We start from the raw sequence: 14,671 nt of genomic DNA, 5'->3' as shown, positions 1-14,671 counted from the left end.
GTGGTGAGGAGGAGCACCCAGCCGAGACCCCTCCTCGGGCAGAGCTCCACGTGGTGGGGGGGAGCACCCAACCGAGACCCCTCCTCGGGCAGAGCTCCACGGGGGGCGGGGGGAGCACCCAGCCGAGACTCCTCCTCGGGCGAGCTCCACGTGGTGGGGGGGAGCACCCAGCCGAGACCCCTCCTCGGGCAGAGCTCCACGGGGGGCAGGGGGAGCACCCAGCCGAGACCCCTCCTCGGGCAGAGCTCCACGTGGTGGGGGGGAGCACCCAGCCGAGACCCCTCCTCGGGCAGAGCTCCACGTGGTGGGGGGAGCACCCAGCCGAGACACCTCCTCGGGCAGAGCTGCACGTGGTGAGGAGGAGCACCCAGCCGAGACCCCTCCTCGGGCAGAGCTCCACGTGGTGGGGGGGAGCACCCAACCGAGACCCCTCCTCGGGCAGAGCTCCACGGGGGGCGGGGGGAGCACCCAGCCGAGACTCCTCCTCGGGCGAGCTCCACGTGGTGGGGGGGAGCACCCAGCCGAGACCCCTCCTCGGGCAGAGCTCCACGGGGGGCAGGGGGAGCACCCAGCCGAGACCCCTCCTCGGGCAGAGCTCCACGTGGTGGGGGGGAGCACCCAGCCGAGACCCCTCCTCGGGCGAGCTCCACGTGGTGGGGGGAGCACCCAGCCGAGAGCCCTCTTCAGGCAGAGCTCCCCAGGGGCTCGGCGGAGTCCGTGTTCCCGGCGCCCCACCTGCCGTGCCTGTGTGAAAGCCTCCGTGGGTCACTGCCTGCTTCTAGTGCTGGCTTTCCGAGATAGCATCAAGTCGTCTATTAATAGAATTTCCCCGACTGCAGGTGAATGGAGGTCATAGGGCAAGAACCTGAGGTCGCCGCACAGACTCCTCCCCATCCTCTCCAGTCCGGCGGCCTCCACTGCGCGGGACACACCTCTCCCGGTTCTTGCTCCGGGGGCGGGACCTGGGATATTTCATCCAATCAAGAAACCCACGTGACCAATCGGACCGGGTCCTATGCCTAGTTAAGCCAATGAAAACCCGACCGCTGATTTTCTGTGGCCTTCTGGGAAAGCGCCTCTCCCGGAAGCCACCGGTCCTTTGCGCCACACCTGGGCGGGGCCAGCCTCCAGGTCCTCCGTCCGGTTGGCTGACACAGCTGCCTGTCGAGCGGAGGCGGGAGGGGGCGGAGCCGCGGGCACCGGCGTCTGCGCAGCGCGGGGCGGGCCGCGCGCGGGAGGCTGCGGAGGGCGGCTGCGGAGGCGGCTGCGGGTCCCCGGCCGGGCTCAGGGGTCTCGACGACCCTGGTGGGTCCGGGAAGAAGGGTGGCAGAAGGGCGGCGCTCCCGGCCCTCCCTGAAGCGAGCGGCGGAGGACCTCCAGCCTGGGCAGGCCCGCCCTGCGACCTCCGTGGAGCCGGGGGCCGTGCGGGGCGAGCCGCCGCCCACGCGGGCCGGGAGACGCCGACCCCGGCCCCCGCCGCGCAGGGAGGCCCCCAGAGGCCCCCGCGGCCCACAGGCCGACGACCGCAGGCCCGGCCCGGGGGCTCCGGAGACGCCTCCCGCGTGCATCCCCGCCCGTCCGCGTCGTCGGCGCTCGGCCGGGCCCCGCCGCGTCCCTGTGCTGTGCTGGCGGCGCCGCCCCAGGTCAGTACGCCGTGCCCGGCGCTTGGCGGCGGGCTCCGTCGCGGGGGAAGCCGGGGCAGTGCGGCAGGTCCGGGCCGAGGACCCGGCGGGCGGGCGGGCGGGCGGGCGGGTGCGAAGCGCCTGGCGCCGGGATGAGGCCTGTGGCGTGGTCTCTGGTCCAGCGCCTAGGACCTGCCGACGGAGGCCTCGAGGGAAGGCGGCGGCCTCGCGGCCTCGTTCTTAGCTCACTTCCGACGTTTCTTATCCCGGATTGGATGGAGGAGGGGAGCCGTCGGCGCTGTGGGCAGCAGCAGCGCGGGGGAGGAGCCGGTGCCTCCCCTCCGCGCCGGGACCGGTGCTGGGCTGGGCTTGGGAGTCGCCCCGGCCGGTAGAGCAGGGGTGGGCAGGGCGCCCGCGGAACGACCCGAGGCTGCGGAGGGCCCGGCGCGCCGGGGAGCCCCGTGGGGTCAGGGGCCGGGCCCTGGAGGGGAGCTTCAAGCCAGCGGCAGGCCCCGAGCGGTGCTCTCAGAGACTCGACTTCTACCTGCAGGGACGCGCAGGGTGACAAGGGAAGGACAGCGGAGGCCTGACGTTTTCAGAGGCCACCAGCATTCTTAGGAAGGTAAATCAGGCGCGTGCTTGCCGTCAGACCGTGATCCAACCCCTGTCTCCCTTCTCATTTTTAAGATTGTGTGTCCTTTTGTGGTGACCGTCGAAGGAGGTGATGTATTCAAAGTAGGCGGCAGATACCCAGCTCGCAACCTGTCCGCTGAGGCTTGACTCTGGGTCCAAAGGGGGAGTGCAGAGACCTCGGGCTGTGTCTGCTCCTCTCTCTCCTCATTTCTAGGACTGAGCTCCTTGCCTGCTCTTTACAGTTCTTTACTCCAGGGCAGAGGCCTCCTCCTTGTGCACCCTCCTCTTTCCCAACTCTTTGAAATCTTTTCTCTATTTCATGAGCTGATATTTAAAAAAAGAAGTTAAGGTCTTTGAAACAAACATTCATTAAGTGTATATCTAAACGTATCCATTATCTTAGTAATAGTCCCGTGAATTTTTTCTTTTATTTAAATATTTCATTTTTAAAAATTTTATTAAAGATTTATTTATTTGAGGAAGAGCACAGGCACGTGCACCTGCACAAGTAGGAGGAGGGGCAGAGGAAGAAGCAGGCTGCCATCTGAGCAGGGAGCAGGCTGGGGCTGGGATGGGGCCTGACCCCAGCACCTTGGGATCACAACCAGCCCTGAAGGCAGATGCTTAACCAGCTGAGCCACCCAGGTACCCCACTTCTAGTGAAATATTTTAATGATGCAAAGAAGAGCAGGGAACTGTAACAGTTGTACCATACTTTGAGACTATCAAATAATAATATTTCTTTATGCTTTGGGGCTTTTTTTTTTTTTTTTTTTTAAGGAAATGTGACATTTCAGCCACAGTTGAGTTTCTTTTTTTTGTTGCCACCACCTCCATCCTCAATCCATACAACTTACGTGATTCTTGTATTTATTTATTTTTGAGATTTTTATTTATTTGAGACGGTGGGGGAGAGAAGCAGAAGGAGAGTAACAAACCAATTCTGCTGCAAGCTCAGAGCTGGATGCAAGGCTGGATCCCATGACCCTGAGATCATGACCTGTGCTGAAATTAAGAGTTGGACACGTAACAAACAGAGCCACCCAGGTGTCCCAGAACTTGCCTTTCCATTTTTAACTTGTCTTTCCATTTTGGCTCACAGAACTTGCCTTGTAGGTATTTGTGCTCATGGAAGCTAGGTGCCCTCCCTTCTCATTCCCAGTAGCTGAAGGTTAGCCGTGTCATGAGGATCTTGACCACTATTTTGGTACCATGCTAGTGACATTTGTTCTCTTATCTTAGAAAACCTGCCTTCTCTTTGCTCTCCCACTATCTGTTGGGTGAGCTCATGATAGGCTTTCATCTTAGACTGTCAGCAGCTGACAAGCATATGCCTTCTGACTGGTGTTTATTGGGCCACTGCTCCCTTCATTGTGGTCCACTATCTTTTTTTTTTTTTTTTTTTTTTTTTTAATTTATGATAGTCACACAGAGAGAGAGAGAGGCAGAGACACAGGCAGAGGGAGAAGCAGGCTCCATGCACCGGGAGCCCAACGTGGGACTCGATCCCGGTCTCCAGGATCGTGCCCTGGGCCAAAGGCAGGCGCTAAACCGCCGCACCACCCAGGGATCCCATGTGGTCCACTATCTTTATCCAGGATCCATTGTTTCTCCACTTTTCTAGGGGCAGTCACACCTGGTCCACGCTTCCAGGAAAAAGTGACCATACATAGGCAAATGTACTATCTTTTATAAAATGAGATTTTTAAAATTCCTAGTAATAGCTAACATTTTTTGAATATGTAGATAACAGGCTTTTTAACTAAGCACTGTCTTGTTTAATTCTCACATTACAACTATGTCACAAGTGGTGCTATTTCCATTTTTAAATGAGCAAACCGAGGCATTGTAAGATGAGGTGTCGCAAAATTTGAGCCTAGAGTCATCTCTCTACAGTCTGTAATTGTTTTGCCACTGGGAGAAAATAATTATTCCATTGTCAGGGCAGAACGAACTTGGACATTCACGGGGTTCTCTTCAACCTTCCTGCTCCACAGCCCCGGCTCCCTCAGGCACAGGCACACCTGGGCCTCCTTTGGCAGGGCTGGAGATGGCGTCAGTGGACTTCAAGACCTACGTGGATCAGGCCTGCAGAGCTGCTGAGGAGTTTGTGAACGTGTACTACACTACCATGGATAAGCGGCGGCGCCTGCTGTCCCGCCTGTACATGGGCACGGCCACCCTTGTGTGGAATGGAAACGCTGTTTCAGGACAAGAGTCCTTGAGTGAGTTTTTTGAAATGCTGCCTTCCAGTGAGTTCCAGATCAACGTGGTAGACTGCCAACCTGTCCATGATGAAGCCACCCCAAGCCAGACCACAGTCCTTGTTGTGATCTGTGGAACAGTAAAGTTTGAAGGCAACAAACAACGGGACTTTAACCAAAACTTCATCCTGACTGCCCAGGCCTCGCCCAGCAACACGGTGTGGAAAATAGCAAGTGACTGCTTCCGGTTCCAGGACTGGGCCAGCTAGGGTGGGCAGGAAAGGCCTCTGTTGTCTGCAGCCTAGCTTTGTAGGGAAGCACAGATCTCAAAATGTGGGGGACATGTTCTTTTCTGTTGTTACGGGCCCCAGCTTAACTGCATTTGCTGGAGTCCTGTGAGCCCCTTTCTGAGTGTATTCTTGTTTGTCCTAGATGTCTTTTCAAAGTAGTCAGCTTTTCTATTTTTCTACTTGTTCAGTAGAGACCCTGGTTCTGGAAATTCTGACAAATAAAACAATACAAATGTTGCTTCTTTTCCCTTCCCTGATGTGTTTGTCCAAGTTTTGAGGAGGAAGGAGGCAAAGGAAGGTTAAAGGCAGGAAATGAGTAGAAAGCACCTGCCAAAGTGTGAGGTGTGGGACAGGGCACCTACACTGCTTGGGTGTGGTAGAGCCGGGGTTCACAGCCCTCCACACATTTGACTCCCTTGGGACACCGAAGATCACCTTTGCCCCGGCTGCACATCCAGACCAGCTGTACCCAGATCTCAGGGCAGGGCTGGGCATGGCGTTTTTCTGAAGCACCCAGGTGCCCTTCCCTGTAGTTCACTTTAGAATACATCAGAATCCCCAGATGGATGGCTGGGTCCTACCTCAGAGCCTTAGCTAAGTTGAATGATTGTGAACAGGTGAAATACTAAAGAATTAGTTAATAAATACTTATAAATGAAGCAGCTGTATTAACTACTCTTAGGAGGTGAGGAAGTGCTTTTAAGAGGAAAACATACTAAGGTGGGGGAGGGCATCAGCATTAGAAACTAGTTTTATCGACCTTGAAGATTGACTCTAATTGTGTTTTCCCAATGTAAAAAAAAAGGAATAGAACTAGAAGGTTCCATCATCCTTTGACCAATAAATGAGGTCTCATGGCTACGTGGCTTCCCCGGGTACATTTTCTATGACAAGATTGTGCTAGGTTTGAGATGGGTTAGTGGGCTAGAATATTGGAATGGGAACCTTGGAGAAGGAGGAGGAGAATACTGATGTGTATGGTGGCACAGATGGCAGCTTCCTCCTCATACTCCTCCCCTTATCTAGTTTATGAAGCCCAACAGTGAGCAGGACAAAGTACCCACTAAAAGGAGGATTTGACACAATGACTTTAAGTTCCAGCCAATGATGGAGAAGCAGAGGGATGGGACTTGTGGGAATTTGCATTGGTAAACTGTACCTTCCTCTGTCCTGCTTCTAGAGAGCAGTTACGGCCTGACCACTGGCTCTGGCTCATTCTGGGCTGTAGAGGTAGCTGTACCCAAGAAGTAGGATTGTGTTAAATTGGAAGGAACCTGGATCCTTGGTGACTATGTGGAACCATCCAAATGGACCTAGCTCACCTACCCTCAGACTTCTTTTTAATGTGAGAAATTTTATCTGTAAGACATTATTGGTTTGGGGCATGTCTCACCTGCTATAGCAAAACCTAATCCCAAGTGAGGAAAAAGATTTGCAAGAGGGACAGACTGAGTCTGTTGTATAGGAATGGCTCTGTCATAGTGTCCTGGGGAGCCAAAGTAGATCCAGGTGCCCTCAGGAATTCAGTCTGATTCGGAGGCAAGACATTAAAATGGTAAATAAATTCAATTTCAAAGCCATACGTGAAGAGTGCTCAAATCTGTCTTCTAGATACATGCATAGCATGCAGAGACCAGCAGTTCAGCTGAGATGCGGTGAAATACTCATGAGATTGGAAGTGAGGTCCCAAACTGTGATGTGAAATTGTCAGACCCTGGAGCTCTGTCCCAGAGGGAGGAGAGGGGAGTAGGCTGGGAGGGTTAGAGCAGAGACTGATGTGGAGAGAGATGCCAGGCTTCAAATCTGAAAGCCCTCACCCTTAAGTGGTGAAGTAGGACGCTGCCTACTCACTTCAGCCCTGGATAGAGGGTGTGAATCCCATCAGGCCGTCAGAGAGTTTGACGTGAAATCTCTGGAGTCTGAATCACATCAGCCTGAAAAGCTTCAAGACAGCAGCTGTGGGTGTCCCTGTGGGACAACAGGTTTGGAAAATTAGAAGTATAGATGGCATTCTGAAGGGCACTAGGGCAGACCTCTAGTGGCCTCCTGTTTTCCCATCCTTCAGGAACAACGGAAAGTGGGTTCAGGACACGTTACTTTCATCTGAGTGAAAGATCAGCCTTCCCTAGACCACACAGGTCAGCCCTGAGACCCGATGGGGCCAGTGAGGTGTATGTGACACTTCAGGGAAGTCTTTACAGATTGAGACAGTCTTATCTTTTCTCCCACCCAACCCTCCTCCACCCTGCCATTTGAGAATGGATGTTCTAGAAGTTCTGTTGGGCCATGAGGTGTATTTGGCCACATGCAAGGGGTGGAGGAATGGAAAGCAGGCCCTGGAGTCCATGTCCATGTTATGGAGCTCCTTACCAGCCTTGGATGACCTCCTTTGGCTCTCAGAGGAAACAAGAAAAGCACTTCCATCTTCTAGAAGCTACAGTTGTTTGGGAGCCTTTTTACACACAACCAAATGTACTCATCAGTAATAAACTGGAGAAAATATGTACAACAAAGGACAGCCACAGCATTTCCTCACTATATAAAAAAACCTCAAATCAGTAAGGGAAAAAAAAAAAGCACAAGAAAAGAACAGGCAAATCACAAAACTTGCTGATTGAAGGGTGAGTGGGAGGGAGGGAGGACGATGTATAATCTAACAATTTCTACCACCCACGCCCCAACCTTGTAGAGCAACCACCTCAGTGATGGTAGGAGGTACCACCTCCCATCCGGTCAGACTGGCAACAGCTAGGAAACCCCAGACCCCAGTGCTTGCCAAAATGGGCCATCAGGGTACAAGTGTTGATTTCTTTATAAGATGTGATAGGGAGGGAGAAGAGGGTAGGAGGGACTTGAGTGTCTTGGGAAGAAGCTTCTTGAGAGAAAGCTGTCCCCCAGCTCCAAGGCCCCTCAGAAGGGAAGTGTGGTTAGGTGCTACTTTCCTTGCCTCTAGCCCAGAGAGAAGGGGCTTCAACGGGGTCTGCTTAGCTTGACATAGATAGTCTGAGGTCTAAGACACCACTGGACACAGCGTGAAGGGATCTAGAGGCCAGTGCTGTGATATCCACCTGGGATGGCTGAGGTCGGTAGGCACTGCTGCCATGTTGGGAAGGGTCTTACTTCCCTCTGACATGGAGCAAAGGGATCTGAACCCTGGGGACTGGATGGAGAGCCAGCAGGGTTGAAGGGACAGGGTAGGAGGAGGGGCAGCGGCTGCTGCACTGGGATGAACCTGTACACAGGAACAAGCCTGGGGTCAGTTTTCTAGGCTGAAACATGGGCCTGAGCAGGTAGCACAGGCTGGAGGGCATCTGGGAAAGGCTGATAGGAATGTAGAGGCCATCATCAGGTTCTTCAGAGGTGCTAGGGGAGCAGGAGCCCCTAGAACAAGAGGTCTATTCTCCAAGGCCAGAACACCTCAGCAACATGGGGGACAGCCTCAGAAAACCCACTCAAGTGCCCCAGGAGAGGAAATAAATCACAAGTTCAGAGAAAGCAAACTCCTCTTACTGAAACATTCACTTCCAAAGGGTCCTGCTTGAGAAACCCAGGGGTGATCGAAGTGGGCGCAGGTGGCCTGAGGGGGCACGTCTGCCTCCTCCAAGATGGCGGCTGACCCAGCTGAGGGAAGGGACAAGGCACAGAGCCTTCTACTCACCCCTGAGGCTTTGGGGGAGGAGGTGGAATTGAGGTGAATGCAGGACTGCTTCATGTAAGAGGGAACATAGAGTATCATCATGATGAAGGGGAAAGTGCCCCCACTGAAGGGACTGTGCATGGCAGTGTGAGCTGGCCCTGGTCCCATCCACAAGGAGCTCCGTCAGACATTATTTGCTCTGTGGGTCTTAGCCACATGGACCGACCACCCCAGTTTGCCCAGGAGGGGGTTCCTGGAGGTGGACTTTCAGTGCTAGGATAAATAAAGTCATGGAAAAACTAGGACTAGTTTTGGGCTCTTAGCCCAATTTATGCTGCTGACCAGTAAACTCTAAACTGTACCACGGTCTCTGGAAATAGGGAAGGAGGGGAGCAGCACTGAGAACAGGAGGCCGTCAGGCTTCCAGCAGAGCCCTCATGGGCAGACATGTCCCACCAGCCACTTGGGACTCCTGAGCACCTGAAATGTGACTCTCGTGACTGAGGAGAACTGGGTTTTTATTTTATTTTAATTAGTTTAAATCTGAATAGCTCCCTGTGGTTGGTTCCCTCTGTATTGGATGGTACAGTGGAAGCAGAATTGCTGGTCCAGAGACATTCCCAGGTAGCTGGGAAACCCAGAACAAGGAAAGAGTGTCACCACCACTGGGGCCAGAGGGAATGGGGAGCCCCTCAGCTGGAGGATGCCTCAGAAACGGATGGGTTCTACGGCCCTTGCTGGGCACTGGACAGGAAATGCAGAAACCCCTCCTCCATCTCCCAAGGAGAGAATTTCTCCTGCCCATCCAGGTTCCATGGAGGCGAGGTGGGAAAGACCTGGGCTCCCTGCCTGCGCTCTGCTGCCATCCTGGGGGGCTTTATAGGCACTATTTAGTGGTCACCTCCCATTTGGGACAGGGAGTGAGCCAGGCAATCAGTCAGCTTACTGTCACCCACTAGCACAAAGTGTATGAGGCGACCCAGTTCTGAGAACATTCTTCTGACAGGGTCACGGGGGAGTGGAAAGGCTTAGGTGTGTGCCTGGGTCATCTGCTCGAACCTGAAGATGAGGAATGTCGGGCTTGTGTGTGAACTGCTGTGCATGTGGGGTCTGGACGCCATTGATGAATCTTCCCCCTAACACTCCAACCACTCCCCACCTCCAATCCCAGCCACACTAACTTGGCAACACTTCCACTGCATTTTTATGTTTCAGGATTTCAGAACTAAGGCAAGGGAAAAAATAGCTTGTTAAAAGGGAATTATAGAACTGCAAATTACTCAGCAGATAGGCTGCTAATATTCAAGGTGTGAACTTCAGGAGAGCACGGGGCTGTGGCAGCCCTGTCCACCACATTGCAGACCATGTGGAGGGCCAGCCCCTCTCCACCCCTAGCAGACCTGTGAGACCAGTCTATGTGTGGTAACCAGGTGAGTGGCTTCAAAATGAATGTCTGTGGAAGTTACACTATGGGCAGCCCAATTTCACTGTCCCATAGATCACAATGAGTACACTCATCTGGCCATGTTTCTGGGTGCTTTGTCGGCTGGCAGTGGACTGCTGACATGGAATGAGCAAGAAGGCAGAGAGCTGAAAGACTCACCCAAGGACTTCGGCCTAGAGATGGGACTTCTACCCCACAGCAGTGTGGCATCCTCCATGTATGGCAGGGACAACTGGCCCCCTTTGCATCCATGCTGGAGTAGTAACATGGACAAGCTTGGTCGTCGAGCGCACCAGCTCATGGCATTTCTTGATCTTAGACATAATCTTAAACAAGGCAGCCTCGGAAGTACTCCCATTTTGAGACATGGGAGCTGCAGCCCTGGGGAGCAGCATGAGTCTTCAAAGACTGTTCCCTGTTTCCATGGGCCCTGTACAGCTCGGTGAGAGCCATGGTTCCCTGGACTGTCAGCCAGGCACTTGGAGCAGATGCAGTAGGGCTGGCTGTCCACACCTGGTCATTCCTGCAGCCTCCCTCTGGGGCTGGGCCTTTGCTCTAGCAGTTTCCCCTGCCTGGAGATCCTTCCTAGGGGTCCCCAGTCTGTGCCCTCAACCCCTTCAGTTTTTGCTCACCTTCCTGAGTCCTATTCGGAGCCATAAGCCTCTGACCACCCTGCTCCGAACTCCGTGACTGGGCGAGCATCACCTTCTACACTTTATATACTTAGTATTGTTATTTGTCAGCACTGTGGTGACATTGAGACCAAGGACTTGTCGAGTGTTTTGTTCACGTGGCAGATATGCCGTACTTATAGTGGGAGTTGTGAGCACAGACAGTTGTGCCCACTGTACACTCAGAGCCCAAGTCTGGCACAGAGACCCTGGCTGCGGGCTGCCAGCCTCAGCCCTGAGGTTGGCAGCCCCATCATTCCTCCAACTCCACTGGCAGTGATGGCACGTTGCTCACCTGACAGCAAGCAGCAGGCCAGCACAGTGGGGGTCAGGGGAGGTGAGGCTGGGACTGTCCCCAGCTGTCTGGGGAGGCCCGAGCAAGGAGCCCTCAGGACAGGTCTCCTCCTCCTCCTCCTTTCCTGACCACCACCACAGATTTCCCCCCACCCCTGCCAGAGGGAAGAACAGGCCAGGCACAGGGCCCAGGGGCAGACAGAACTCAGCCTCTGGTGTCTTAAAAGCCAATGGTGGACAGGAATTCCCCTGGGAGGTGTGCCTCTGAGTGCCAGGTAGGGTCAAGTGAGGCCACGAGTGACCAGTGTTCTGTCCCCAAAATCCAGCCTGCAGGACCCTAGGACCCTGAAGAGTCTCCTGCCAAGCAGTTCTTTCAGTAGCAGAAACCTCTCCCAATCCCCAGGGTAGGGGCAAGAATAGCTAGAGAAGGGTCTTGTGGTTCCTGGGGAATGCCAGAAGCCTGCGTATATGAGTCCAGGTTGTCATCTTCAGCTTGTCCCCGTGGTTTCTGAGATTAAGGACAACCAGGCAAAGTATCAATTTTACCCTGTAAAGGGTAAACAATGTTTTCAGCACTTTTTCAACGTAGCAGAGCAATATTGTAAAACATCCTGTGTTTTTACTAAAATAAAATATAAGTTTATAAAGACTGTTAAGATTCTAACACAGGTTAGAATAAATGTTTGTGAACTTGGCTGAGATGATGATGCCCTGTGCATTATGCTAGTCTTTGGAAATAGATGCATCCCCAAGTGAGATCTTTGTGTGCTAGCAGTTTATTGACTGAAGTGGGGGATCAATATGTAAGTACAGAAGAAAGAAGACTGCCCAGGTCCCTGTAGGGTTCTGTGTGAGCTGCTTATGGCTTCAATAATGCTGGGTAACAAACACTCCTCAAACCTCAGCAGCACATGGCAGAAGTTTTCACTTGGTTCAGGTAACACAAGGCAGAGGCTTGGCTGATCTCACTGGAGTTTGAAAGTGGTCCGGTGGGGCTCTTCTAATCTGGACTGAGCTGGGTCACCTTAGCTGGCAAATCTCTGATCCACATGCCCTCATCTTCCTGCAGGGGCCGATGGGCTTTCCCACGGCTGATCTCATGCTGATGGCGGAGGTGCATGAGTGCGAGCAGGAACAGGCTTGGCCTCTTGAAGCCAAGGCTGGGAACTGGCACACTGACTTATGCTCACTCCATTGGCTCAGTGAAGTCATGCGACTGAGTTAAAGGTCAGTGGGTTTGGAAATAGACACCTCCTCTTAGGAGAAAGCAGAAGTACATGGGAAAGAGGGTGGCTATGTGTGGGGTGAGGAATTGAGGCCACCGATCAATACAATCTAGACCTACTTCTAAAGCATGGGGGCAGAACAGGAAGGGTTTCCTTTAGGAGTCCGACCCCACAGCTGGGACCTGAGAGGGCAACAGGTAGAGAATCCTAAATTCCCCCAATAATCACTTGAAGATACAATTATTCTCTCAGGTTGGGAAAAGCACTCTGGTAGGAGCTGCTTTCAGAGCATGTAGCTCTGGAGTCTTAGGGAGATCAGAGATTGGATGCTGCTTTGTTGACCTTAAAAACCAGCCCCGCCTCCTCCACAACCTGGCCTAATTTTGGCACTATCTCACCATTGTAAAGAGTGAACAGAAAACTGCAGGAAGTTCCTCTGTCCTGTAGAAAGAGGGCTGGGTCTGGGTAAGATGAGGTGCCTAGGGTGCAAAATGTAAGGAGGTGCCACTCAGAGCACAAAGGATGCCAACAAATCAGGGAAAATATTTGTCACAGGACAATGATATTTTCTTAATAGTTTAATTTCTTTACCATTTACCAATTCCTTTATCATAATTTCTATAAATCAGTAAAAGTCTTAGCAAAACGGAAAAGTTGTAAAAAGATTCATGTATGCAGATCATAGAAATACAGATGCCTAATAAAATCAAAGCACTCCAACCTCATTTTAATTTTTTTATATTTATTTTTTAAAGATTTATTTATGTATTTTATACAAATCAAAACCACAATGAGATACCACCTCACACCAATGAGAATGGGGAAAATTAACAAGGCAGGAAACAACAAATGTTGGAGAGGATGCGGAGAAAAGGGAACCCTCTTACACTGTTGGTGGGAATGTGAACTGGTGCAGCCACTCTGGAAAACTGTGTGGAGGTTCCTCAAAGAGTTAAAAATATACCTGCCCTACGACCCAGCAATTGCACTGCTGGGGATTTACCCCAAAGATACAAATGCAATGAAACGCCGGGACACCCGCACCCCGATGTTTATAGCAGCAACGGCCACGATAGCCAAACTGTGGAAGGAGCCTCGGTGTCCAACGAAAGATGAATGGATAAAGAAGATGTGGTTTATGTATACAATGGAATATTACTCAGCTATTAGAAATGACAAATACCTACCATTTGCTTCAACGTGGATGGAACTGGAGGGTATTATGCTGAGTGAAGTAAGTCAGTCGGAGAAGGACAAACATTATATGTTCTCATTCATTTGGGGAATATAAATAATAGTGAAAGGGAATATAAGGGAAGGGAGAAGAAATGTGTGGGAAATATCAGAAAGGGAGACAGAACGTAAAGACTGCTAACTCTGGGAAACGAACTAGGGGTGGTAGAAGGGGAGGAGGGCGGGGGGTGGGAGTGAATGGGTGACGGGCACTGGGGGTTATTCTGTATGTTAGTAAATTGAACACCAATAAAAAATAAATTTAAAAAAAAAGATTTATTTATGTATTTTAGAGAAAGTGTGACTGAGCACGTGCAGGAGGGGCAGAGGGAGGAGACAGAATCTCAAGCAGACTCTACACTGAACACAGAACCTGACACGGGGCTTGTTCTCATGAACTGAGATCATGTCCTGAGCTGAAGCCAAGAGTTAGACACTTAGCTGACTGTGCCATTCAGGTGCCCGTAACCTCATTTATAAATTGCGTGTTGCAGAGGACTGTAGTGGATATTGTGGCCATTTTCCTGGAATGCCCCTTGTAACAGATTTTCAAGGGATTTGGACCCCTGTTCCTCTCTGGGTAAACTTCCTAATGGACTCAGGCAGTCAGAATAGTCCTGCTACCACTGCAAGAGTAGCAGGTTCAAGGACCTGGCCTAGCAAACAATTGAAGAGCCCAGCAAACAATTGGGTGCATGGTGGCTTTGATGCACCATGGAACTAATCGACCACAAAGCCCATGTGCACCACCTCCAGGTCTTTTGGGAGTCAATCTTTTTTATTTAAAAAACTTTTTAAAGATTTATTTGAGAGAGAATGCATGTACACACATGAGTGTCGGGAGGGGCAGAGGGAGAGAATCTTCAGACTCCCCACTGAGCTCAAACCCCCTCATGGGGCTCAATCTCAAGACGCATGAGATCATGACCTGGAGAAACCAAGACTTGGACACTTAACCAGCTGAGCCACCCAGACGCCCCTCAACCTTATTTAACATGTCAGACAGTTTGATGGGCTGTTCAGCAACTTTCAATAAAGTCCAACCAACACGAAACATTACCACTTTTCATTCCATCATAGTGACAATGAACCAAAACATTTTGCTTATACTCCATGTTGGCCAGGGTCCACGGAAAGGAACATTCCTGTTCAGTTGTTGGAGGTGCTGATTGGTGCAGGATCTTGATGGCAAGTGACATTTAAAACCCACCTCTGGGTGGGTGACAGGCACTGAGGGGGGCACTTGGCGGGATGAGTCTTGGGTGTTATGCTATATGTTGGCAAACTGAACTCCAATAAAAAAAGTAATAAATAAATTAATTAATTAATTAAATAAAATAAGTAAAACCCACCTCTCTTATCCTTGTAGTTCCATTTCTATGTACAGTTGACCCTTAACATGGGTTTGAATGATGTG

At 51.8% G+C, this 14,671-nt stretch overlaps 1 protein-coding gene across 4 annotated transcripts; it reads left to right on the top strand.

Moving 5' to 3' along the window:
- Positions 1 to 1,501: 1,501 nt before the first annotated feature.
- NXT1 (nuclear transport factor 2 like export factor 1) lies at positions 1,502 to 4,986 on the top strand. Of its 4 annotated transcripts, none has more exons than XM_072799806.1 (3): positions 1,502 to 1,643; positions 2,173 to 2,244; positions 4,253 to 4,986. In XM_072799806.1, exon 3 carries the CDS (start codon positions 4,306 to 4,308, stop codon positions 4,726 to 4,728), a length of 423 nt encoding a protein of 140 aa, XP_072655907.1. In that variant the 5' UTR covers positions 1,502 to 1,643; positions 2,173 to 2,244; positions 4,253 to 4,305; the 3' UTR covers positions 4,729 to 4,986. The 4 variants fall into 4 exon arrangements, with proteins under 4 accessions (XP_072655907.1, XP_072655909.1, XP_072655908.1 ...); XM_072799808.1 differs by having other exon boundaries at positions 4,199 to 4,986; XM_072799807.1 differs by lacking the exon at positions 2,173 to 2,244 and having other exon boundaries at positions 1,510 to 1,643.
- Positions 4,987 to 14,671: the final 9,685 nt, after the last annotated feature.

Source organism: Canis lupus, chromosome 26 (assembly GCF_048164855.1).
Source record: "Canis lupus baileyi chromosome 26, mCanLup2.hap1, whole genome shotgun sequence".
NCBI classification, from domain to species: domain Eukaryota; kingdom Metazoa; phylum Chordata; class Mammalia; order Carnivora; family Canidae; genus Canis; species Canis lupus.
Note: the sequence above shows the minus strand (reverse complement) of the source record. Positions and strands in the feature narration are given on the sequence as shown.

Excerpts from the sequence above, each read along its gene's own strand:
- NXT1 (XM_072799804.1), top strand. The coding sequence starts at position 2,876 with ATGCTTAACCAGCTGAGCCACCCAG. Across the intron at positions 2,901-4,252 it reads TAACCAGCTGAGCCACCCAG|CCCCGGCTCCCTCAGGCACA; the intron begins GTACCCCACTTC and ends CCTGCTCCACAG.